At 33.2% G+C, this 20,037-nt stretch overlaps 1 protein-coding gene across 1 annotated transcript; it reads left to right on the top strand.

Moving 5' to 3' along the window:
- The first annotated feature begins 9,465 nt into the window (after nucleotides 1-9,465).
- On the top strand, nucleotides 9,466-19,831 carry LOC132714533 (uncharacterized). Its single transcript, XM_060697427.1, has 2 exons — nucleotides 9,466-9,544; nucleotides 17,632-19,831. The coding sequence occupies exon 2, from the start codon at nucleotides 17,673-17,675 to the stop codon at nucleotides 18,939-18,941; it is 1,269 nt and encodes a 422-aa protein (XP_060553410.1). The 5' UTR covers nucleotides 9,466-9,544; nucleotides 17,632-17,672; the 3' UTR covers nucleotides 18,942-19,831.
- The last annotated feature ends 206 nt before the right edge of the window (nucleotides 19,832-20,037 follow it).

Here is a 20,037-nt window from a genome sequence, read left to right as displayed (position 1 = left end):
TTCATATACATGTACATATGTATAATTAATGCTATGTAAACTAACATTTAATTATGTACATTGTTTACTTTATACTTAAAAGTGATTTGTAGGCCTATATACATCTTTGTATAAGTAATAATTATGTGCGTTGTTAGGACCCTATTCTGGCTAAAACAACAACAATTCATAAAGTCTTGTGTATTTTATATTTTCTCAATATGAGCGCATGTTTTTTAACCTTGAAACCAACCTTGAATAATTTGTAATTCTATTGGCATTCATTGAATCATCGTTAGCTTGTGGAACATGCATGCGCTCACAGTACATAACAAGGGCCATCAGTAGCAACATGTGTCTCCTCATGATAGCCATAACTCGGACAAAAATCATTCAACCTAAATCATATGTAATATGCACGAGGATCAATCCCGTAATTATTCATTGAAATTGCATAAGTGGTATAATAGGAGTAGTCTGGACAAATTATAAAATTAAAATCGTTAAAGGCCAAAATTGACAAAAATCAATGAACCGAAAAATGTTGATAAAATGCACAACTAGACATGGTATTGATAATTCCCCTAAAGTTTTGATGAAATTGCACCAGTAATTTCTGAAGAAAATTCCAGAAAAACTGGTGTAACTGGCAACACAAAAACCACCTTTTTTATTCGAGGGCAATAAGTAAGCCAAATATTATTCAAACGAAAAATGAGTGACTTATAAACAAGTTCTAGACCAACCAATCAATCCTGTAAAGTTTCATTGAAATTGCGTGATTGATATAAGAAAAGTAGTCCGGACAAACTTAATTAACAACCTTTTTATTCAAGGACCATTACTCGGCCAAAAATCATTCAAGCAAAAACCCGTGTATTGTGCGCAAGAAGTATCATTGAAATTGCATTAATGGTAAAAAAGGAGAAGTCCGGACAAACCTTAAAAATAGAAATAATAAAATGGCCATAACAACTCCGACAAAATTCATTGAACAATAAAAAAACCGATGATATGCACAACTAGACTTGGTACTTATCATTTCTGTAAAAGTTTGATGAAATTGCACTAGTAGTTTTTGAGAAGTAGTCTGGACAAATTTTGTGTATCAGGCAACACACAAAAACACATTTTTCATTAAATGGCATGGCCATAATTCGACCAAAAAATCATTTAACCGGAAAACCCGCACAATATGCGCAAGGACTTGACCTTCCAAAGAATCCTGTAATTTTTCATTGAAATTGCATTAGTGGTATAAGAGGAGTAGTCCGGACAAACTTTGAAAATAAAATTAATTAAAGGGTCATAACTCTAATAAAAATCATTGAACCGGTAAATGCTGACGATATGCACAACTAGACTTGGTATTGATCATTCCTGTAAAATTTGGATGAAATTGCATCAGTAGTCACCAAGTAAACAACTCGACAAAGACACCGATATAAACCGCCTTTCAATGTATACATGGGTTATATGACTTTTTTCACATTGAAAACTGCTTAATATGGCAAAAACCTAACATACTTTAAATTCATTAATCAAGCATTATAAAACATATGGTTTTCTTCATAGAAAAAAATGGTATTCATTACTTGAACTTATACAAATAACTCAAGATATATCAAAATTGTTTCACGTTTAAGAAAATGCGTTTTAAAATATGAAATATGACGGTGTAGTTGATGTGTTAATATGTATGTACATGATACGTTTATTATATACGACTGAATGTGCTTCAGATGTAATTTTTCTATGTAAGAGTACTTGTCATATTCATAAAAAATGGAATTTTTGTAGAATTTTAAATCATACTGATATAAACTTTATCATTTCGCGGCTTTAACGATCTTTTTTTATTAAATAATGCCAGTATTTATGTCTATAAAACAATATAATTTTAACATAAAATATATTACACTGTAAATAAAAGCATACTTCAGTTTTAATAACTGTAATAACAAACTTCATAAATCATTTTTTTTATGAAATGTGAAACAATTTTATTTTGTGCGATCAACATTGTTTAAACATTTAAAAAGTGATATGCCTTCACTTTGTTCAAGCTGTAAAGAAAACGTTATCAGTTATATCTATAATGAGCAGTACAGTGGGCTTTAAAACCTCTCTTATTGTACACTCTTTGTTTTACTTTAGAACTTTTTAAGTCCCCTGAAAATTATCAATCAAAGGGCTGCAAGCTCTGTGGTATTTTCTGATCTTTGCAATCTAAATCGAACAGTGTCTGTATGTATTTTCCAGTATAAGTTTATTTTGATATACTATAATTCATCTTGCAGGGCACCGAGTTGCAGCGACTACGTTTAGTTTTTTTGCTATAACAGTTTGAGTTTGATACATTTTGCATGACCAGAGTTTCTAACTTGCATTATGAAATGATTTATGTACATTTTTATGACAGCCACGCTTTATCCTTGCATATCATTGCAACATTAGTTGCCTTGACTGGGATTTCAACCCCAGACCTCTCACTTCCTAAACGAGCGTGTCACCCCTGGACTACGGGCTGTTAGAAAGAAACAAAATTATTCTAAAGTAGGGTTTGTAATCCTTATTAATTTCGAGATATTTTGTTCACGGTAAATCTGTTGTTTAACTCTGATGTAAATAATTTACCAAAAATCTTCTCGCATATATTTCACTACTCGACAATCAGATTTGTTTGTGTAATACGCGCCTAAGTGTGGCTAAAAAAGCGCTTTGTGGATAAATTATCGGGTGCTTAACTTATAATATCGTTTCTTATGGTAGACATTGATTATCGATCGTCGACTGCCCTAAATTCGTCCCTGTCCGAGAATCAACATCCTTACTCTATTTTTCAAAAAGCATAAATTTAGGCGGCGTAATTTGTGATTGTGCATTTATTGACAATTCTATAAGCCAAAGCTACTTTAAACTTTGAATGCGTTATAATTCGCTGGATACTTGTAACAACTTTTACATCGCTAGTTTCAAGCTATTTTGAGAACTACTTTTTGTTGTTAGGATTGTCGGAAAGCGCTGCTCCTGAGATTGAATGTCAGCATGGTATTTCCTGCAAATGCACGCTAGCTGATTCTCTAATGATGTGGTTCCATAAGAAGCTTTGTATGTTTGTAAAAATTATTTCAGAAAAAGCTCATTTTGTTGACTTTCATTATTTTTTATGTTATATTTCTAGCTAACATTAAAGTGTCTCCTTTTTATGTACAAAATAAATAAAATAACACATAAGGTAATATCATTGTTCTACATTGGACCATGTATACGTCCTTGAAGATAGATAACAATTAAATAGATGGCATTAACCTTGTTAAGTTCGTGTTAAAATGGTTATTTATTGTATATTTACATGTATTGTTTATTGAGTAAATAAAAGAATTATCTGCAATAAAATGCGATGGCATGAAATACTTCACAAAATAAATGAATAACATCAGATGTGTATGAATACTTTAAAGAGAATATTGAATGACAGCAGGTTCCATACTGAATTTATTAAACGAGTTGAATGAAATTATTCTAATGCGAGCCTCTTGATATTTGTTATTCGTAACGCACATTATTACGTATATAGTAGTTATGTACAAAAACATTGTAAACAAGAGCCGGTTAAAACCGGGTGATGCTCCCCGAATAGGTTTTAGACACAGAAAAGTACGCCTCTTGTATTCTCGGACAAAGTTCAAAGTGCAATAATTCCAAAATTAGGCAAGACAGAGTTACTGTTATTTGCACTGCACATCTTTTCAATGAGATCTATCTACCTACAAAATGTCTTGTTCATACATGTATCTACGTACAAGTATTAGTATGTATTATACTTTCAAACCTATGTCCTGGACAATGTTCAAAGTGTAACTTATACAAGGCAGAGTTTCTTGTGCAGTGCACATTTATCCATTCAGATCTATCTACCAACAAATGTTCATGTTGATGCCTCTTATTATTACAAAGTTCAAAGTGTAAAATGAACAAAGGGCAATAACTCCAAAACTAAGCAAGATAGATTAACAGTTCTTTTGCACTGCACTTCTATTTAATGAGATCTATTCATCTAAAAAGTTTCTTGTTGATACCTCTTTTGGTTTTCGAGTAATGTCCCGAAAAAAGTTCAATGTGTAAAAATGAACAAAGGGCAATAACTACAAAATAAGGAAAGGCAAAGTTACGGTTCTTGTACACTGCACATCTTCTCATTGAGATCTATCTACCTCTAAAGTTCAAGTTGATATCTCATATAGGTTTAGAGTTTTGTCTTGGAAAAGAGTTTTCTTAAAGAGGAGATAATTCAAAAACGGGACAAAACAGAGTATGGCTCTTTGGCACTGCACTTTAACACGATGAGATCTATCTACCGGCAAAATGTCATGTTGATATCTCTTTTAATTTTAGAGATATGTCCCGGACAAAGGTCAAAGTGTAAAAATAAACAAAGGGAAATAACTTCAAAATTAGGTAAGGCAGAGTTAATGTTGTGCACTGCATATCTACCTATTGAGATATATATACCTACAAAGTTTCATGTTGATATCTTTTATAGTTTTAGAGTTATGTTCCGGAAAAGATTTTCCTTAAAGGGGAGATAATTCAAAAACAGGGCAAAACAGAGTTATAGTTTTTTAACACTGCACTCCGTCCCAAAGTCCTCTACCACTGTGTGCAGTTTAAACAAATTATGTCCGAGGGTTTTCAACTTATGCTCCGGACAAGCAAAACTGACGGACAGTTGGAAACAAGGCGGCGACTATATGCTGTCCCTTCGGGGAGCATAAAAAACTAAGTTCGGTTTAAATCAGAGCGATTACTTTAAAGAACTGACTGTATTTCTTCTTTTTTTCTGTGGTGTTTTTGTTGTAATTATTTTTGTGGGGGCGAGGGTTGCCGCGTTATTTAAATATAAATTACTATATTTCAAGCCAAGTCATACCTTACGCAATTGCATCCATCCTTAATGATAGAGATTTGGTTCATTCTCCATTTCAAAGTGCACATCACAGTCATAGTTAGATTTAATTGCCTTTAACCGCTGTGGGTTCAAGTCCTGGCAGGGACGTTGGATATTCTTTCATGTGAGGAAGCTCTCCAGATACCTAACGGAATATCAGTGGATCTAATCAGGTGCCCGGTGGGGCCTGGAATAATGCACATATGGGGCATCTGAAGTCTTCTTCCACTAGTAATTCTTGAAAGTCGCCAGATGACCTCGACTTAAAATCCAACCAAAAAATCTTGGATCGTAATGACAACGTAAAGAAAATCGTATTTTGGATTCCAACTTCTCTGGGTTTTAGCTCAAACTTAACAGAAATTGTAAAGAAATGAATTTACCAACAAAGAAAATATTCTAAGAAACGTTATCAAATTATATTTTAAAATAATATACAGTTATAGATTCGAGGTAACCAAAACTGAACTTAAAAGGAAGAAAATGTTACTTGGAGCTGCAATATTATGAGGTTATGTTATTATTTAATACAATACTGAATTCATTTGGACTAGCTTACAGCTGTAAAACGTATGTTAGACTGTGACAATATTGACGCAAGCGAGGTTTTACGCACTCGTAAAATGGCGGCAAAGGAATGGCATACCTTTAGAAGAACGGAATAAAATTCTACTTAGATCTCTGCAATTAAAGGGAAAGCGTTACTTCCGTACTAGTAGAACTTGTTTTATACTGTGACAGGACGGGTTCGATTAAGTCAATGTCGCATTGTGCCAGGAATCCGACATCATGTGTCTCAGTGCTGACACGCTCGTAATCGTTTATCCTAATGTCTTAGACATTATTCAACTACATGTATATCCCGATTAAACGAGATAAACTTTTTATAAGCAAATGACCAGGAATAAAACATCAAATTCGAGCATAAACATTATATAACTTTAAATGTATATAAGTCTTTATAAGACATGAAAAGCATCGGAACCATTACCACATCTTACTAAAAATAAAGCATACGTGTAACCTTGTTTCTCTATGTAAAAGGCAATCCAGACCTATGTCCTTACAGCACTATCCAAATCATCTAAAAAAAACAGTGCAAAGAATCTTTAAAAGATGTATACATTTAATTTCCTCCAAAACAAACATGCCTTCTAGTTTCTAAAGGTAAACAAATGGATAGATTAAAATATTCAGATGTTTTATGACAAAGCAATGCTACAGCTCTTACACGTTCAAATGCAAAACAGTTCCCCTTTAGGTAGAGGCAACGTGTCTACGCATGATTTAATTTTAGCCTGGTTCCACGATATTAAATTTCGCTAAACCACAGACAGTTGCACAGTACATGTGTAAGGTAAGGAGATAAGAAAACATTGTCTTTCCATTTGAAGAAAATGTAAATAAAAATGTGTTGCAAGAATGTAAGAAATTTAAAATTGGTCCTGAATTGTAAAATGTACTTGTAATTTTACTGCCGACACGCAAAATAAATCGCGTCATTCCGCACTTAATCAAAATCATATAAGACTCGGCTGCGAATCAGCCGAATAATTGGTAGGATAACGGTTACGAATTTTATTGAGCTTACTCTGGAAGTCAAGTGACTACATTTGAGCCGTGTCATGACAAAACCAACATAGTGCGTTTGCGACCAGCATGGATCCAGACCAGCCTGCGCATCCGCGCAGTCTGTTCAGGATCCATGCTGTTCGCTTACAGACCCTATAAAAATAAAGAAACTGATAGCGAACAGCATGGATCCTGATCAGACTGCGCGGATGCGCAGGCTGGTCTAGATCCATGCTGGTCGCAAACCCATTATGTTGGTTTTGTCGTGACGCGGCTCATTTTATTATAAAAGGAGCGAAAAAAAGATATATCAAAACCTTTTTTCATTTTCAAGCTCATAGTATATAAAAGGGATCTTGATCAAATACACAAACACACAAACAAAATCAAACAAATGTGTTTTATTTTGAAAAATAAAACTGTCTCTCTAAAATACTTAATCATTTTCGCCAAGTTAAACTTGAAAATTAGTTTATTATCGTGTTTGATTGGCTACTGGACGGACAAATTTGTTGATTTTATTTTGTTCTTCCCCTTTTTTGTACAAATGTTTGTAAAACAAATTAATATAAGGGAAGTGACAATTGAATTGATCTTAATAGTTATAAAGATTATAATCGGTACAATCTCGTATCTTAAACTACTTTTATTAACTTCCGTCTTTGTTACTGAATTAAAGGAAACAAAAATATTTTTATAAGATTTTTGTATCCATTCGATGTATTTCTAGACCAATAATGTGTGTGCAAAATATCAGATAATTAGTTCATTCCGTTTTTTTTCGAGAATAATCATTCCTACTGAATTAAGATATCAATGCAAGTAAAATATACTTTATTGAAATTCTTTCTGCATGACTTCCGGTAATTTCACTCCGTCTGTGACGTTTTAGCGTTGTCTGAAACTTAGGTTGCGACATCCGGCTTAAGAATCTTCGGACAGCATATAGCAAACAGTCTGCTGTGAAACTGGTGACTACTTCAAGATGAATGGCTCTGTACAGTAATATTATGTATTAGGGCTGTGCATCATTCAAAATGATCGATATTCGATATGTGTATCGATACAAAATGATCTATATTATAAATGTATCGATACAAAATAATCGATATTATATATGTATCGATACAAAATGATCGATATTATATATACCATATGATATTTTGTTCATGTTTAAACAAAAGAAATATAAAATGTTCAACACATGTCAATGTAACATGATTTATTTCTTTAAACTTTGTGATGAAATTAAAAATGCTGCTTCTATGTTGTACCAGGAAGGCTAAATGTGTATCTGTTTGGGATCACAACTCTGTCATCACATGCATTTATACTATCTCTGAAATATATGTAAAAAGAATGGCAAATCAATAATAATAATTTTACTCTTTGTTTTTAACTCTGTTATAATTGTTCTTACATTAATTTTTTAAAAAGTTGTTTTACACAATTTTGGGCCTTTGTTGTTGTTGTTTTTTTTTGTTTGTTTTTTTTTTCATTCTTTTTTTTACATTTACTCTCCATTTTATTTAATCATTTTACAATATAATTATAAGAACTTTACACATCTTTACTGACAATTGACGTTTATTTATATTCACTATATTCACACACGCAGATAATTTTGTGCGTGAATAAATTCCATCCACGTTAATGTTTGTGTTACACTATAGGCGCGTCATTGAAAAAATACTCATTTTAACAGTTTACTGTTCTTATTTTATATATGTGATAAATAGAATATTATATTCGTGTAGATTCAATACTAAATTTATTAAACTCGTTGAATAAAACAATATTATGCGAGCCTCAATATGATTTTATTCAACTCGTTTAATAAATTTAGTATTAAACTACACTCATTCAATATCCTCTATATCTTATCTACATATCGTTATTTAGTTGTCATATATAACTTACTGTCAAAATGGTAACTTTAGGGGACAGGGGACCTAAAAATGAACAATTTTGTAGTGCAGTGTGGCCAGAAACACAATTCAAAATATTTCAAAATCTGTTTCACAGGCAGATAACCAGCTGCACAATATTATTCAAGGATATTAACATACCTTCAAGAAAATAATAGTTTGCGTGCATTGCTCCTGAAAATAATGACAGCAATTTATATGTACCCCTACCCAACAAAAATCCCACATGAAATATACTTATATGGGCCATCTTCATTATTCTTTTCAACACACAAACAAGAAAGATTTCAGTTACTTTAAAACACCATGTCTGTGTTAGATCAATAAATTTGACTAGGGCCATCATTCGAATATGACCCCTGGCCTCTGTATATCATTTCGTCATTCGTTCGGTATTTTGACTTATACGGAAACGTTCTGCACGATGTATCAATCAAACCTATAATATCGGTATTCTTATATAGACTACCGGTACGTACGGTCCATAAAATGTATATTTCTGTAATATACTGTGTGTGCAGTCACAGACACTTGGGGTTATTTTAGTGGCTCCCCATCTTAATTGATCCGCACTCGTATACACCATGGATATTATTTGCATATTATTACGACCTGGCCACATATCTTGAACATAAAACTTGTTTTCCCCTCATTTGATAACGGTTAAGAAACTAAAATATCATAATTTCATATGGAAGCGTGTGTAAAAAAATGACTTTTTTAAACGTTATGAAATTCTGTTCAAACTTGTTCATGTGCTAAACCGTGTCACACTAATGTAAGCATGTTAATATTCAGGGGCGGTGAAGGGCGGGGTCTGCACTCGTCTGTGTCTGATGTGTGCAGTGACTTGAACTGACTTCCTTAAAAGTTGTAAATAAATAGGTACGAAATATCTGTGCGTTAATATTTAATCACAAAGGAAACATATTTATATATATATAGTATATATTAATAATATAAATATATATAATAATTGATATAATTGATATTACCCTGTAAATATGTAAGAAGGAAACTATAAAAACTGTTGCGATGACAACGATATTTTCCACCATACGTTTCCACCATACTTCCGGGTTAATCAGCGAAATATTGCACGCAAGAATAGCAGGTAATGGATAACTGGTATCGTTTATGCAATTCTCCTTTCTTAATATCTCTCGTCGCAGCAACTAGGAGTCTGCATACAATATGTCAATGTTGATATTGAAAGGTTTAGGCCCAAGACCAAGTAAAACAATACTTCGGATACTCTCTTTCGGATAACCGTTTATTACCACGATTATACAAGCATTTATATTGTTATAAATATAGACCTTTTTTCAATACGATATTAACGGATGATGCATTTCGCGCATGCGCATTCTGCGTAGGGCAAAAACGCTTTAACGAACGACTACATTCTATCATACTTAAAAGGCTTAATAGATGTGATTTCAAGTTATGTCACAAAGAAAACATTAAGTACTTAAAACGTGAATTAATATTTATAACAGATATAAGAAAATATGCGGGACTAATAATTCAATGATAAAAATGCGCATACAAAAGTCCTCTAGTCTAAGGTATCATTATCATTTTTCACCAGTAATTTAAATTGAAACAACAGGGTGTTAAAAATAAAATATTTATTACCCCTGTATTTCATTATATTACACAATTTGTATTGTACACTTCCTTTGAATGAGTGAATTGGCAAGGGCGGTAAGTTTCAAATAGATTAATATGTGACCCGGCTAGTTTACAATATATCATTCAACAGCCATGACATAGTTAATCAGGTAAAATTATGAAAATCAGTATTTAAGTAACTTTTCCATATACCAATCTCATCAATATTTATCAATTTTGTGAAGTGACAAAAAGTGTAACGTGCATTTACATGTGTTACGGGGCACCGGGATAAAATGTGTTGTTGTTTTTTTTCGCTACCCATATAGACGAATCGTCGGATACCCACGGGCTTTGATTAACAGTTAATAAACAATGTCAATCAATGTTAATGGTTCGGCCGTGGGTATCCAACGATGATATAAACGGTAACTTCTCAAGATTTTGAAAAAAATGTATATTTAGATGTTTTATGTGACTTGAAAATTTTCTGTTTGGCATCACAGTCAAATCGGATAAATGATAAAAATTAAGTAAACTTAAACTAAAATGCATAATCACGTGTTCTGACTTTTTGTAAATTAATATTCTAATATTTTTTGTCTCTATGGCCAATTTTCTCATGTGTTTGTATAGGAAAGAGAATAAATAGTGTTAAACATATCATTTTGTCACACAAATCCTGAGCAAAATGTATTGTATATGTTTTTTTAATTTAATTGTTAAGCGATGTTTTTAAATTTTTAGCCGTTTTCCCCCTTTTCCTAAATTTTCTACTCACTGCGATTTTACTTACTGTAAATTTACCCAAAGATTTTGTTATTCTTGAAATTTTTCGCATTTTTTAATTAAATCATTAGAAGTACAAAAAATCACATAGAAGTTATACTCGTACACATTTAAAAAATACAATTTAGAAGGGTACTAATAATATTGGTATCTAATAATAATGGTATCCAGCTACATAGAAATTACAACAAAGAAGGAACTAAAAATACCGGTTCTCTTTCAAAACAGATGGCGCTTTACCGGCATGGTGTTTCCCAGTGCTATAAATAGCTTTTCGACTGTTATCTGGAGGACTGTACTTGACAATAATGTATCCACTGTTTTTCGGCTTTGCTGAAGTTTACTATACATGTACCTTAAGAGAGATGGTCGAAGTTTCGTCTGGATCGGTCGAGTAAATCGGCGAATATAAGCTGTAATGCGATGAAACCGACTAAGATTCTTAAATTTATCAATCAATTCCGATAATATTCTATGTGTTATTACCGGGTACGTGATGTATAACTACATGTATCGTTTGCTCGTCTATCTCTGCTTGCCTACTTCCGGTATAGATTACTCTTCGGTTTTCGTTTGCACGTGTAACCCGTTTGAGACATCCCGTATAGGGCATCTACTCTTGTCACATAACCATATCGGTCCCTTCATCCAAAGATCGTTCCTTATGAACTACCTCTTGTCAGTAAATCTAATGGACAATATTTCCGTGTTAATTGGTTAATAAGGTTATATGGCTCTTTTACGCGATTGTCAACGTCTTTTTCGTAGGAAACAATTTGTCTGTCGGACCACAGTGTTATGTCTGCTTTAGGAAATGTCGTCTTAGTCTAACGACCTTGATCTAAATATAACTTTGACTACGAAGATTAAATCATTGTAAAATATTAGTTTTTGCTAAAATTAATCAATGTATTTACTTCACTCTAGTCCACAGCAGTCCTTGGGCAAGACATAACAGAATAATAAATATCTGTCATATGTTGCGGCAATCTCCACACAGTGATCTCCCCTTAATTCTTCGGCGTAGATCTCTGCCACCAAGGTCCGATATATCAGAATTTCTGATTTACTATATTTTTTCAAAAATTGTTTTATCTACTGCTTTTATCTATCAGATAAGTTTTTTCTCATTTATTTAACAATGTTTATGAATAAATAAATAAATAATATGAATATTTAGAAATAATTTTAAAATTATGAGACTATTTTCTTCCGAGACAATGTTTTGATATTTTATATTTTTTAGCTTTTGAATTTATTTTTCGTTATTTTGTATACTTTTTTGATAATTTTTTGATAAACTATATCGAACTTAGGCACTAAAAGTAAAAAATAACACAGAAAGAGAAAAAATGACGTTAGATTTTCTATGTAACGGTCGTCGATATTTACATTTGAATTTAGACGTTACGTCATGTGACTTTCATCATCATGTGACGTCTTTGAAGGCAGTGATTACAATTCTACCAAGGGAGGTAATCACTGTGAGGAGTTTGATGTTGCGGTTCGGATCGGAATATCCGTCCCTCGGGAACCCGCCCCATTGGGCGGGTTCCCGAGGGACGGATATTCCGATTCGAACCGCATACATATGTCAGATATTTTTTCTTGCATATTCTGCCACATTATTTCCTATTTAAAATGGTTTACCTCAATATGATATATGTTCATGGAAATTAAAGTCATTTCATCCATATCTATTTTCTTACAATAGCGTATGAACTTACCATTAAATAACAACGGCGAAATGACGTCATCCATGATCCTAACATATGTCCCATCTAAAACGACGTCATTTTAACGCGGTTCATTCATAAAGTGCGCTAAAATGACGTTGCTGTTTGGCACGCGACTCATCTGGCACCCCCCCCCCCCATGCCAGATGAAATTTCCGGCATGGGTAAAACTCACGGAAACGCCCAATCTCCACACAGTGATCTCCCCTTAATTCTTCGGCGTAGATCTCTGCCACCAAGGTCCCAATATATCAGAATTTTTGATATACTATATTTTTTCAAAAATTGTTTTATTTACTGCTTTTATCTAGCAGTTAAGTTTTTTCTCATTGATTAAACAATGTTTATGAATAAATAAATAAATAATAAATAATATGAATATTTAGAAATAATTTTAAAAAATATGAGAATATTTTCCTACCGAGACAATATTTTGATATTTTATATTTTTTTAGCTTTTTGAATTTATTTTTCGTTATTATTGTATACTTTTGATAATTTTTTGATAAAACTATATCGATCGTAGGCACTAAAAAGTTAAAAATAAAACAGAAAGAGAAAAATGACGTTAGATTTTCTATGTAACGGTCGATATTTACATTTGAATTTAGACGTTACGTCATGTGACTTTCATCATCATGTGACGTCTTTGAAGGCAGTGATTACAATTCTGCCAAGGGAGGTAATCACTGTGAGGAGTTTGGGAAACGCCAATCTGCTATGCAAGAATAATAATATCTGTCATATTTTGTGGTTCGGATCGGAATATCCGTCCCGAGGTGACCCGCCCATGGGCGGGTCACCTCAGAACGGATATTCCGATCCGACAAGCCTCGTTACCGCCCAATGGGCGGGTCACCTCGGGACGGATATTCCGATCCGAACCGCAAACATATGTCAGATGTTTTTTCTTGCATATTCCACCATATTTGATTATATTTTAAATTCTTTATCTTAATTTTAAATGAAAATTTATATCATTACAACCGTAACTACTTTCTTACAACAGCGTATGAAATACAACTTCATTCATAACGGTAAAATGACGTCATCCTAACCGTGCTATTGTATAGCACGCGACTCATCTGGAACCCCCCATGCCAGATGAAATTTCCGGCATGTGTAAAACTCACGGAAACGCCAGTCTGATATGCAAGAAAATTTAATCAAACTTGACTTTAATTTGACCTTGGCACTCAATGTCAAATTAGCATTTTTTTTCTATGATTGGAAGCAACTTTTTCATTTACCTATTGGTTTGATTTATACTAGGACAAAGGAACCTTTATGAAAAAAACCAGTATTTTGAATCATTTATATGTCACCTTAACGTATATTTTAAACTTGACCTTCAAGTTTAAATTGTAAAATTTACTTAATTTGTTATCAATTTTACAGATTCGATGCATACTTTGACAAAAGAACACGTATGGCAAATAGTAAATACATGTATTGTTTTCGATACTTTCTAGTTTTTGCTTCGTGGTATTTAAAAGTCTTTGGTATGAATAGTTCTCGTTTTTCTCGTGCGTATTTCGCGGCTAAAAAGTCATTTGAGGTTTGCTACTGTACAAGTAACATTACTTTTGTTCAGTTAATTTAAGGTCTAAACAAGTGAGATTGTTGCTTGATGTTGTAACAAAACTGTCCAATGGCTCAATTATCTGTATAATTATGTTGATTGAATATTTGTCTTTGGAGATATATTTTGTCTTTATAACATGATAAAATACGTTATTATTCATGTATTGCTATGAGAAAATATGTGTCGACTTTAAGAAATAATAAAGTTTCCTTTTAAAAGGAAAGGCTTGCTTAGTTGTGCCATCATCCCTTCCCTTTAAAATTGGTTTTTTTGTTTCAATTTATTATTACAATTTTTTTTTGAATTACGGTATTTGTATATCATAAAGGGTTTATTTAGTTTTTTTTTTCTCGAAAAAAAAAAGTTTCACTTTTAAAGGGATAGGGACTGGACGAGCACCTGTGCCCATTTGTTTGAGCACCAGTGTTATGCGTGCAAATTTGGACCAAATAGGGACGAGAAGTCCATTGATTATAACTGAACGGGAACATGCTGACGATAACAGTAACAACTTTTTTTTGTAAAAACGAATATTTTTTTTGTCAAAAACGATTCGAAATCTATTCTCTATTGTATAAAAGTAATAAAGAAAATAATCAATCGTAAAAATACTAACATTGGCTCTCACGTGGAGATCAATCTATCATACTGAATGGAAACAAGTGCGCACATTTCATTTCCACTTTTTTCGCAGAGAGAGTCATTCGTTTTGGCAGTTGCTAATTTCATTTATATAGCAGCTTTAGAGACAAGTAAATGCACTAAGAGACCTCGTTACGTGGTACCAATTAATAAGCATGAATCAACTATGTTTCACCTAAAATATCTATGATCAGCACGTGGAAAGGTTAATGATATGCATGTGCTATTTTTAGATTACCTCACTAAGACGTTTAAACTCTGTCAGTAGATCAAAATATAACTTGATCATGCACTTATATTCTGCGTGATTCTGGTAAGCAGGACCGCCCTTTGGAGACGGAATACTACTACAGTAACCATTCTATATTGTATAAAACTAATAAAGACAAAAACTTATTATAAAAGAAACAATCTTTTGCGTAGAAACGAAATCAAGTAAAAATAGAAATCCTTTTTATATAAACAAACTGGGATTACCGAAGTAACTAAAATAGCTTAGATTTCCGTAATATTACTTCGTCTGATTCCGCAGTATGACGGAATCGCCCGAATTGTCACGATTGCAATCGGAACTACCTCGGCTATTATCATTAATCCGAAGAGTGACGGAAAGGGCCGAAAAGTTGCGATTGGCACGATTGCAGCTGGTTTCCCGTTCAATCATGCACTAACAAATGTAAGCAGGAAACTACCTAACCGGAACAACTTTTCCAAAACAAATGGCTTGCAGCTGTGGCTTCAAGCCCAAAAGTAGCAAACCGCCTTCTAACTCGATACTGTCTTTGTTTTTCCTTGTCAAGTATAGCAAATAATTGTTTTATTTTCGGACCAACGTATGTGAGGGAGAAAATAAGTTGAATTATTCATATGTAACCTTGACCTTTAATTAATCTTGACCGTAAAGTCAAAAAATTATTGAAATGTCATAACTTTCTTTTTTATTTACATATTTGATTCAACCTTGGACAAAAAACCTACAATATGGCAAAACCTACATGTTATATATTAATGCTCCCCGAAGGGTGAGCATATAGTCGCCGTTTTGTCCGTCTGTCCGCTCTCACGGGACAGTAATAATGTGGCTATAGGGACAATAGGTAATTATTCTTTCTCTTTGATGTCATTCATTCCGTAATGCTTTTATGTGGCTATTTTCTTTTGTGTGGAACAATAGAGAGAACAAAAGAGTAGCCACATTATTACTGTCCCGTTAGAACGTCCGTCCGTCCGCTATTCCGGGAACAACAAGAAACCTTGTATGTAGATAGATCTCACTGAGTATGTGTGCAGTGCACAAGAATCATAACTCTACCTTACCTAATTTTGAAGTTATTCCCCTTTGTTTGAACTTTGTCCGGGACATAACTCTAAAACTATAAAAGATATCAACATGAAACTTTGTAGGTAGATAGATCTCATTGAGTAGGTGTGCAGGGCACAAGAACCATAACTCTACCTTGTCTAAATTTGAAGTTATTCCCCTTTGTTCATTTTTATACTTTGAACTTTGTCTGGGACATAACTCTAAAACTATAAGAGATATCAACATAAAACTTTGTAGGTAGATAGATCCTAATGAGTAGAAGTGCAGTGCAAAAGAGCCATAACTCTGTCTTGCTTAATTTTGGAGTTATTGCCATTTGGTCATTTTTATTCTATGAACATTGTCCGAGATATTACTCTAAAATAATAAGAGATATCAACATGAAACTTTGTGGGTAGATAGATCGCATTAAGTAGAAGTGCAGTGCAAAAGAACCTTAACACTTTTGCCTAATTTTGGAATTACTACCCTTTGTTCATTTTACAATTTGAAGTTTGTCTGAAACATAACTCTAAAACTATAAGAGAAATCAACATGAAACTTTCTGGGTATATAGATCTCATTGAGTAAATGTGCAGTGCACAAAAACATAACTGCCTTGCCTAATTTTGGAGTTATTTCCCTTTGTTCATTTTTATACTTTGAACTTTTTCCGGGTTATAACTCTAAAATGATAAGATATATCAAAATGAAACTTTGTAGGTAGATAGATCGCATTGAGTAAATGTGCAGTGCATAAAAACTATAACTCTGCGTTGCCTAATTCTGGAGTCATTTCCCTTTGTTCCTTTTTACACTTTGAACTTTGTCCGGGACTCTGACACTACAAGAGGTATTCTTTTCTGTGTCCAAAATTGTTTCGGGGAGCATCACCCGGTTCACCCGGTTCTTGTTTCTGATATGGCTTGGCCTTTAATTAATCTTCACCAAAGTCTATTTATCGAAATCTGCTTAAATTGTCATAACTTTGTTATTTATTTGTTGATTTGATTCATGCTTAGAAGAAAAGAACACTGAACACAAGACTGACAGAAGATTATTTTAAATGTGACATTGACCTTTGAATGACCTTGATTGTCATAATATGAAATTTGTATTTTATTTGTTACAAGAAGATAATGTCTTGTAGGAGTACTCTGAATACATAATAAAATATTCCTCCTCTGACGTGTTTGACTGTAGGTATAAGGAAAGGTATCAGAGCGTGGTCCCTGCTAGGTGGTTGCTCGTGTTTATTTTGAATATTTGCTTTTTACTAAAATAATCGTTAAAGGTATTCACTTCAAAGTTGTAATATTTGTTGACAATCAAGGGCAGAGAAGTCTTTAGAATGATTCCCCCTTTTGTCTTTTACTATCATTTAATTTTCCAGCACTGGGAAAAGTTAAGCGTGTTGTCCTTAAACAGATTGTCTACAATTGACTAGGTTTTGTTAAGAATTGTTAAATACATATAAATAATATGTTTTTGCCAATTCCATTGTATCAAATTTCCTATCTATATCTTTTCAGGCTGGTTTCATCTTGAGTTTGCAAGAAACTACTAAATCAGAATGGATGATAATCTACGTCGGTTGCGAAGGGGTGCAGACGAAATACAAAGAAAACACAATGTCATTGCCAAAAATCTACGTAGGCATTATTATTTGTCTATTATAGGAAATGTGCTGGGTGTTTTAGCAACAATCACAGCTAATGGATCATCTGACCTTCTTTCATCATTATTTTACATTGGGAAATGGATTGTTTGGATTGTCAATCACAAAACATTTAAACAAGAAAACACTTCTTGTGAAAAAGAAATTAAAAAAGTTTTTGATAGAGTAATTCAAAAGGATGGTCCTCAAGACTCTAAGCAGGGTGTTTTCGCATCCTCTTTCTCTAGAAAATTGCATTATTCAGTTCCATTTATTTTGGTATGGGATATTTGTAAAATTATTCATTTTAAAAAGACACTATCTGTAACGGAAAACATACAGCGTTTGAATACCTTGGTTACCGATGCTGGTAACACTGTTGCAATGCAAAAGAATAGAATTGAAAATTTAGCACCATTATTTGAAAACATTAAAAGCATTATAAAAACCATTGACAATAAAACAGGTCACGTAGTTAAACTTATCCCTGGTATAAAAGTTCCAGATAATAGAAATATCAATGATGCCTTGTATAAAAAACTGATAAAATTACATTCAAAACCTCCATTTATTGGACCCATAAGTGATAAAAAGTATTTACATCTAAAAAAAGAAATTGAAGAAGCAAAAACTCACAAGAACAAATTTGATGAAAATGCTTACGGTGTGTTGAAATCAGCACGAAAATGTTTACAATCAAGCTTTGAAGCCAAAAAGTTACCGACATTCACATTCGCAGAAAGTCAAGACAAAAATCTGGAATTGCTAAATGATACAAAAATAAGTCTAGATGCAATAAAAGAAATTGGAGGTGAATTTCAACACCTGCAACTTGACAAACAGGAAAATCAGAAAGCACTTGTGACAGGACTTGCTACAATGCTAGATAATGCAACTGAAACGTTAGCAAATGTATCTGAGTTTAATATTGATATTAAATCCAAACTAGAAAGAGCAAGCGTTAAAAGGGCAGCGAAAAAAGTTGTAGGGTATGCAAAGAAAGGTGGCAGAATAAATCATCAGGTAGATGAAACGGTAACTTCAATGAAAATAGCAAACAAGGCAATGGAAGTTGTCGAGAAGAAGACATCACGGTTTTGGGGACGTATTAAGCCGGAAAAGATGAATGAAATCAAGCAGCAAAAAGAAGCTGAAACATATGGCACAATGAAAGTTTGCATTTAGCAGAATCCGTCAGTTTGCTTGCTAGACATGCAGAGGATGTACTTCACTCTCCAGAAAATATTATAAAGGAAACTTCTGAAAACTACAAACCAGAAATGGTTGAGCAGGCAAGAGAAATTGCAACAGAAGCTCTTAATATATATGATCAAGTAGAAAATTTCAAAAGCAATCAAAATGGTCAAATTGCAGTTTTTGAAAGAGTGTTTCAACGCATATGGTCGTCAAGTGATGAGCCACTGAAATGCAACTCGAGGTAGTAAACATGCGGTCTGAAGCTACGAGACTCCGTCTTAAATTGTCTGGTGATGAAACGTTATTCAACAGACTTTTAGCAGCTCTTCGTCCAGTTGATAAGTTATCGTTGTTGGTATCTCTTTTCCTGCATAGGTTTTTTACGCCTTTAATCTTTACATGCTTCCAACAATTCATCCAAAAGCGAAGATACTGCAGGATGAGGTTAATAGAAAACTTTGGTGATGATGGACAGGTTCATGGCTAAAAGTGATAAGACATAATATATGTTTTCTTGTTTTCGTTGTGGGATTATCGAAATTGTTATGTCTCTTCATATGTGGTAATATCATAATAACTATAATCACTCTATTATAGTGTCACCTTGTCTGTATGTGTATGTGCGTGTGCATCCGCGCGTGTGTGTTATATAGATTATATAGTGAACTTAAAAAATCTTGTGAAAAAACAATACATGCAGTCCAACTTGGCAGGATTTTAAGTTCCTTGGGTTAAGAGCTTCCAAAGATGTTCAAAGAATTTGATTCCATGCATAAATCTGTTACGATGGCAACAAAAGGAATAATAAGAATGAATTTTAAAAATCTTCATGTAAAGACCCACAATGCCTAGAGCATAGATATTTTGCAAAAGGCATTGTCTGGGGTAGACCTCTACAAAGATTGTTCAAATTTAAAGCGAATGGGACGTCAAAAATTGGTCCCCGCCCGGGGTCATTGATTTTTAACTATGTTCATATATAGTAAAAACTTTTAATATTTTTTGTCTGAAGGTACAAGGCTTAGAACTTTGAAATTTGGTATATATTATCTTTAGGTCCTCTACCTAAGTTGTTAAAAATTTG

This window comes from Ruditapes philippinarum, unplaced genomic scaffold (genome assembly GCF_026571515.1).
Source record: "Ruditapes philippinarum isolate M1 unplaced genomic scaffold, ASM2657151v2 ctg3275_1_1_1_1, whole genome shotgun sequence".
NCBI lineage: Eukaryota > Metazoa > Mollusca > Bivalvia > Venerida > Veneridae > Ruditapes > Ruditapes philippinarum.
This window is presented reverse-complemented; position numbering and strand designations above follow the sequence as displayed.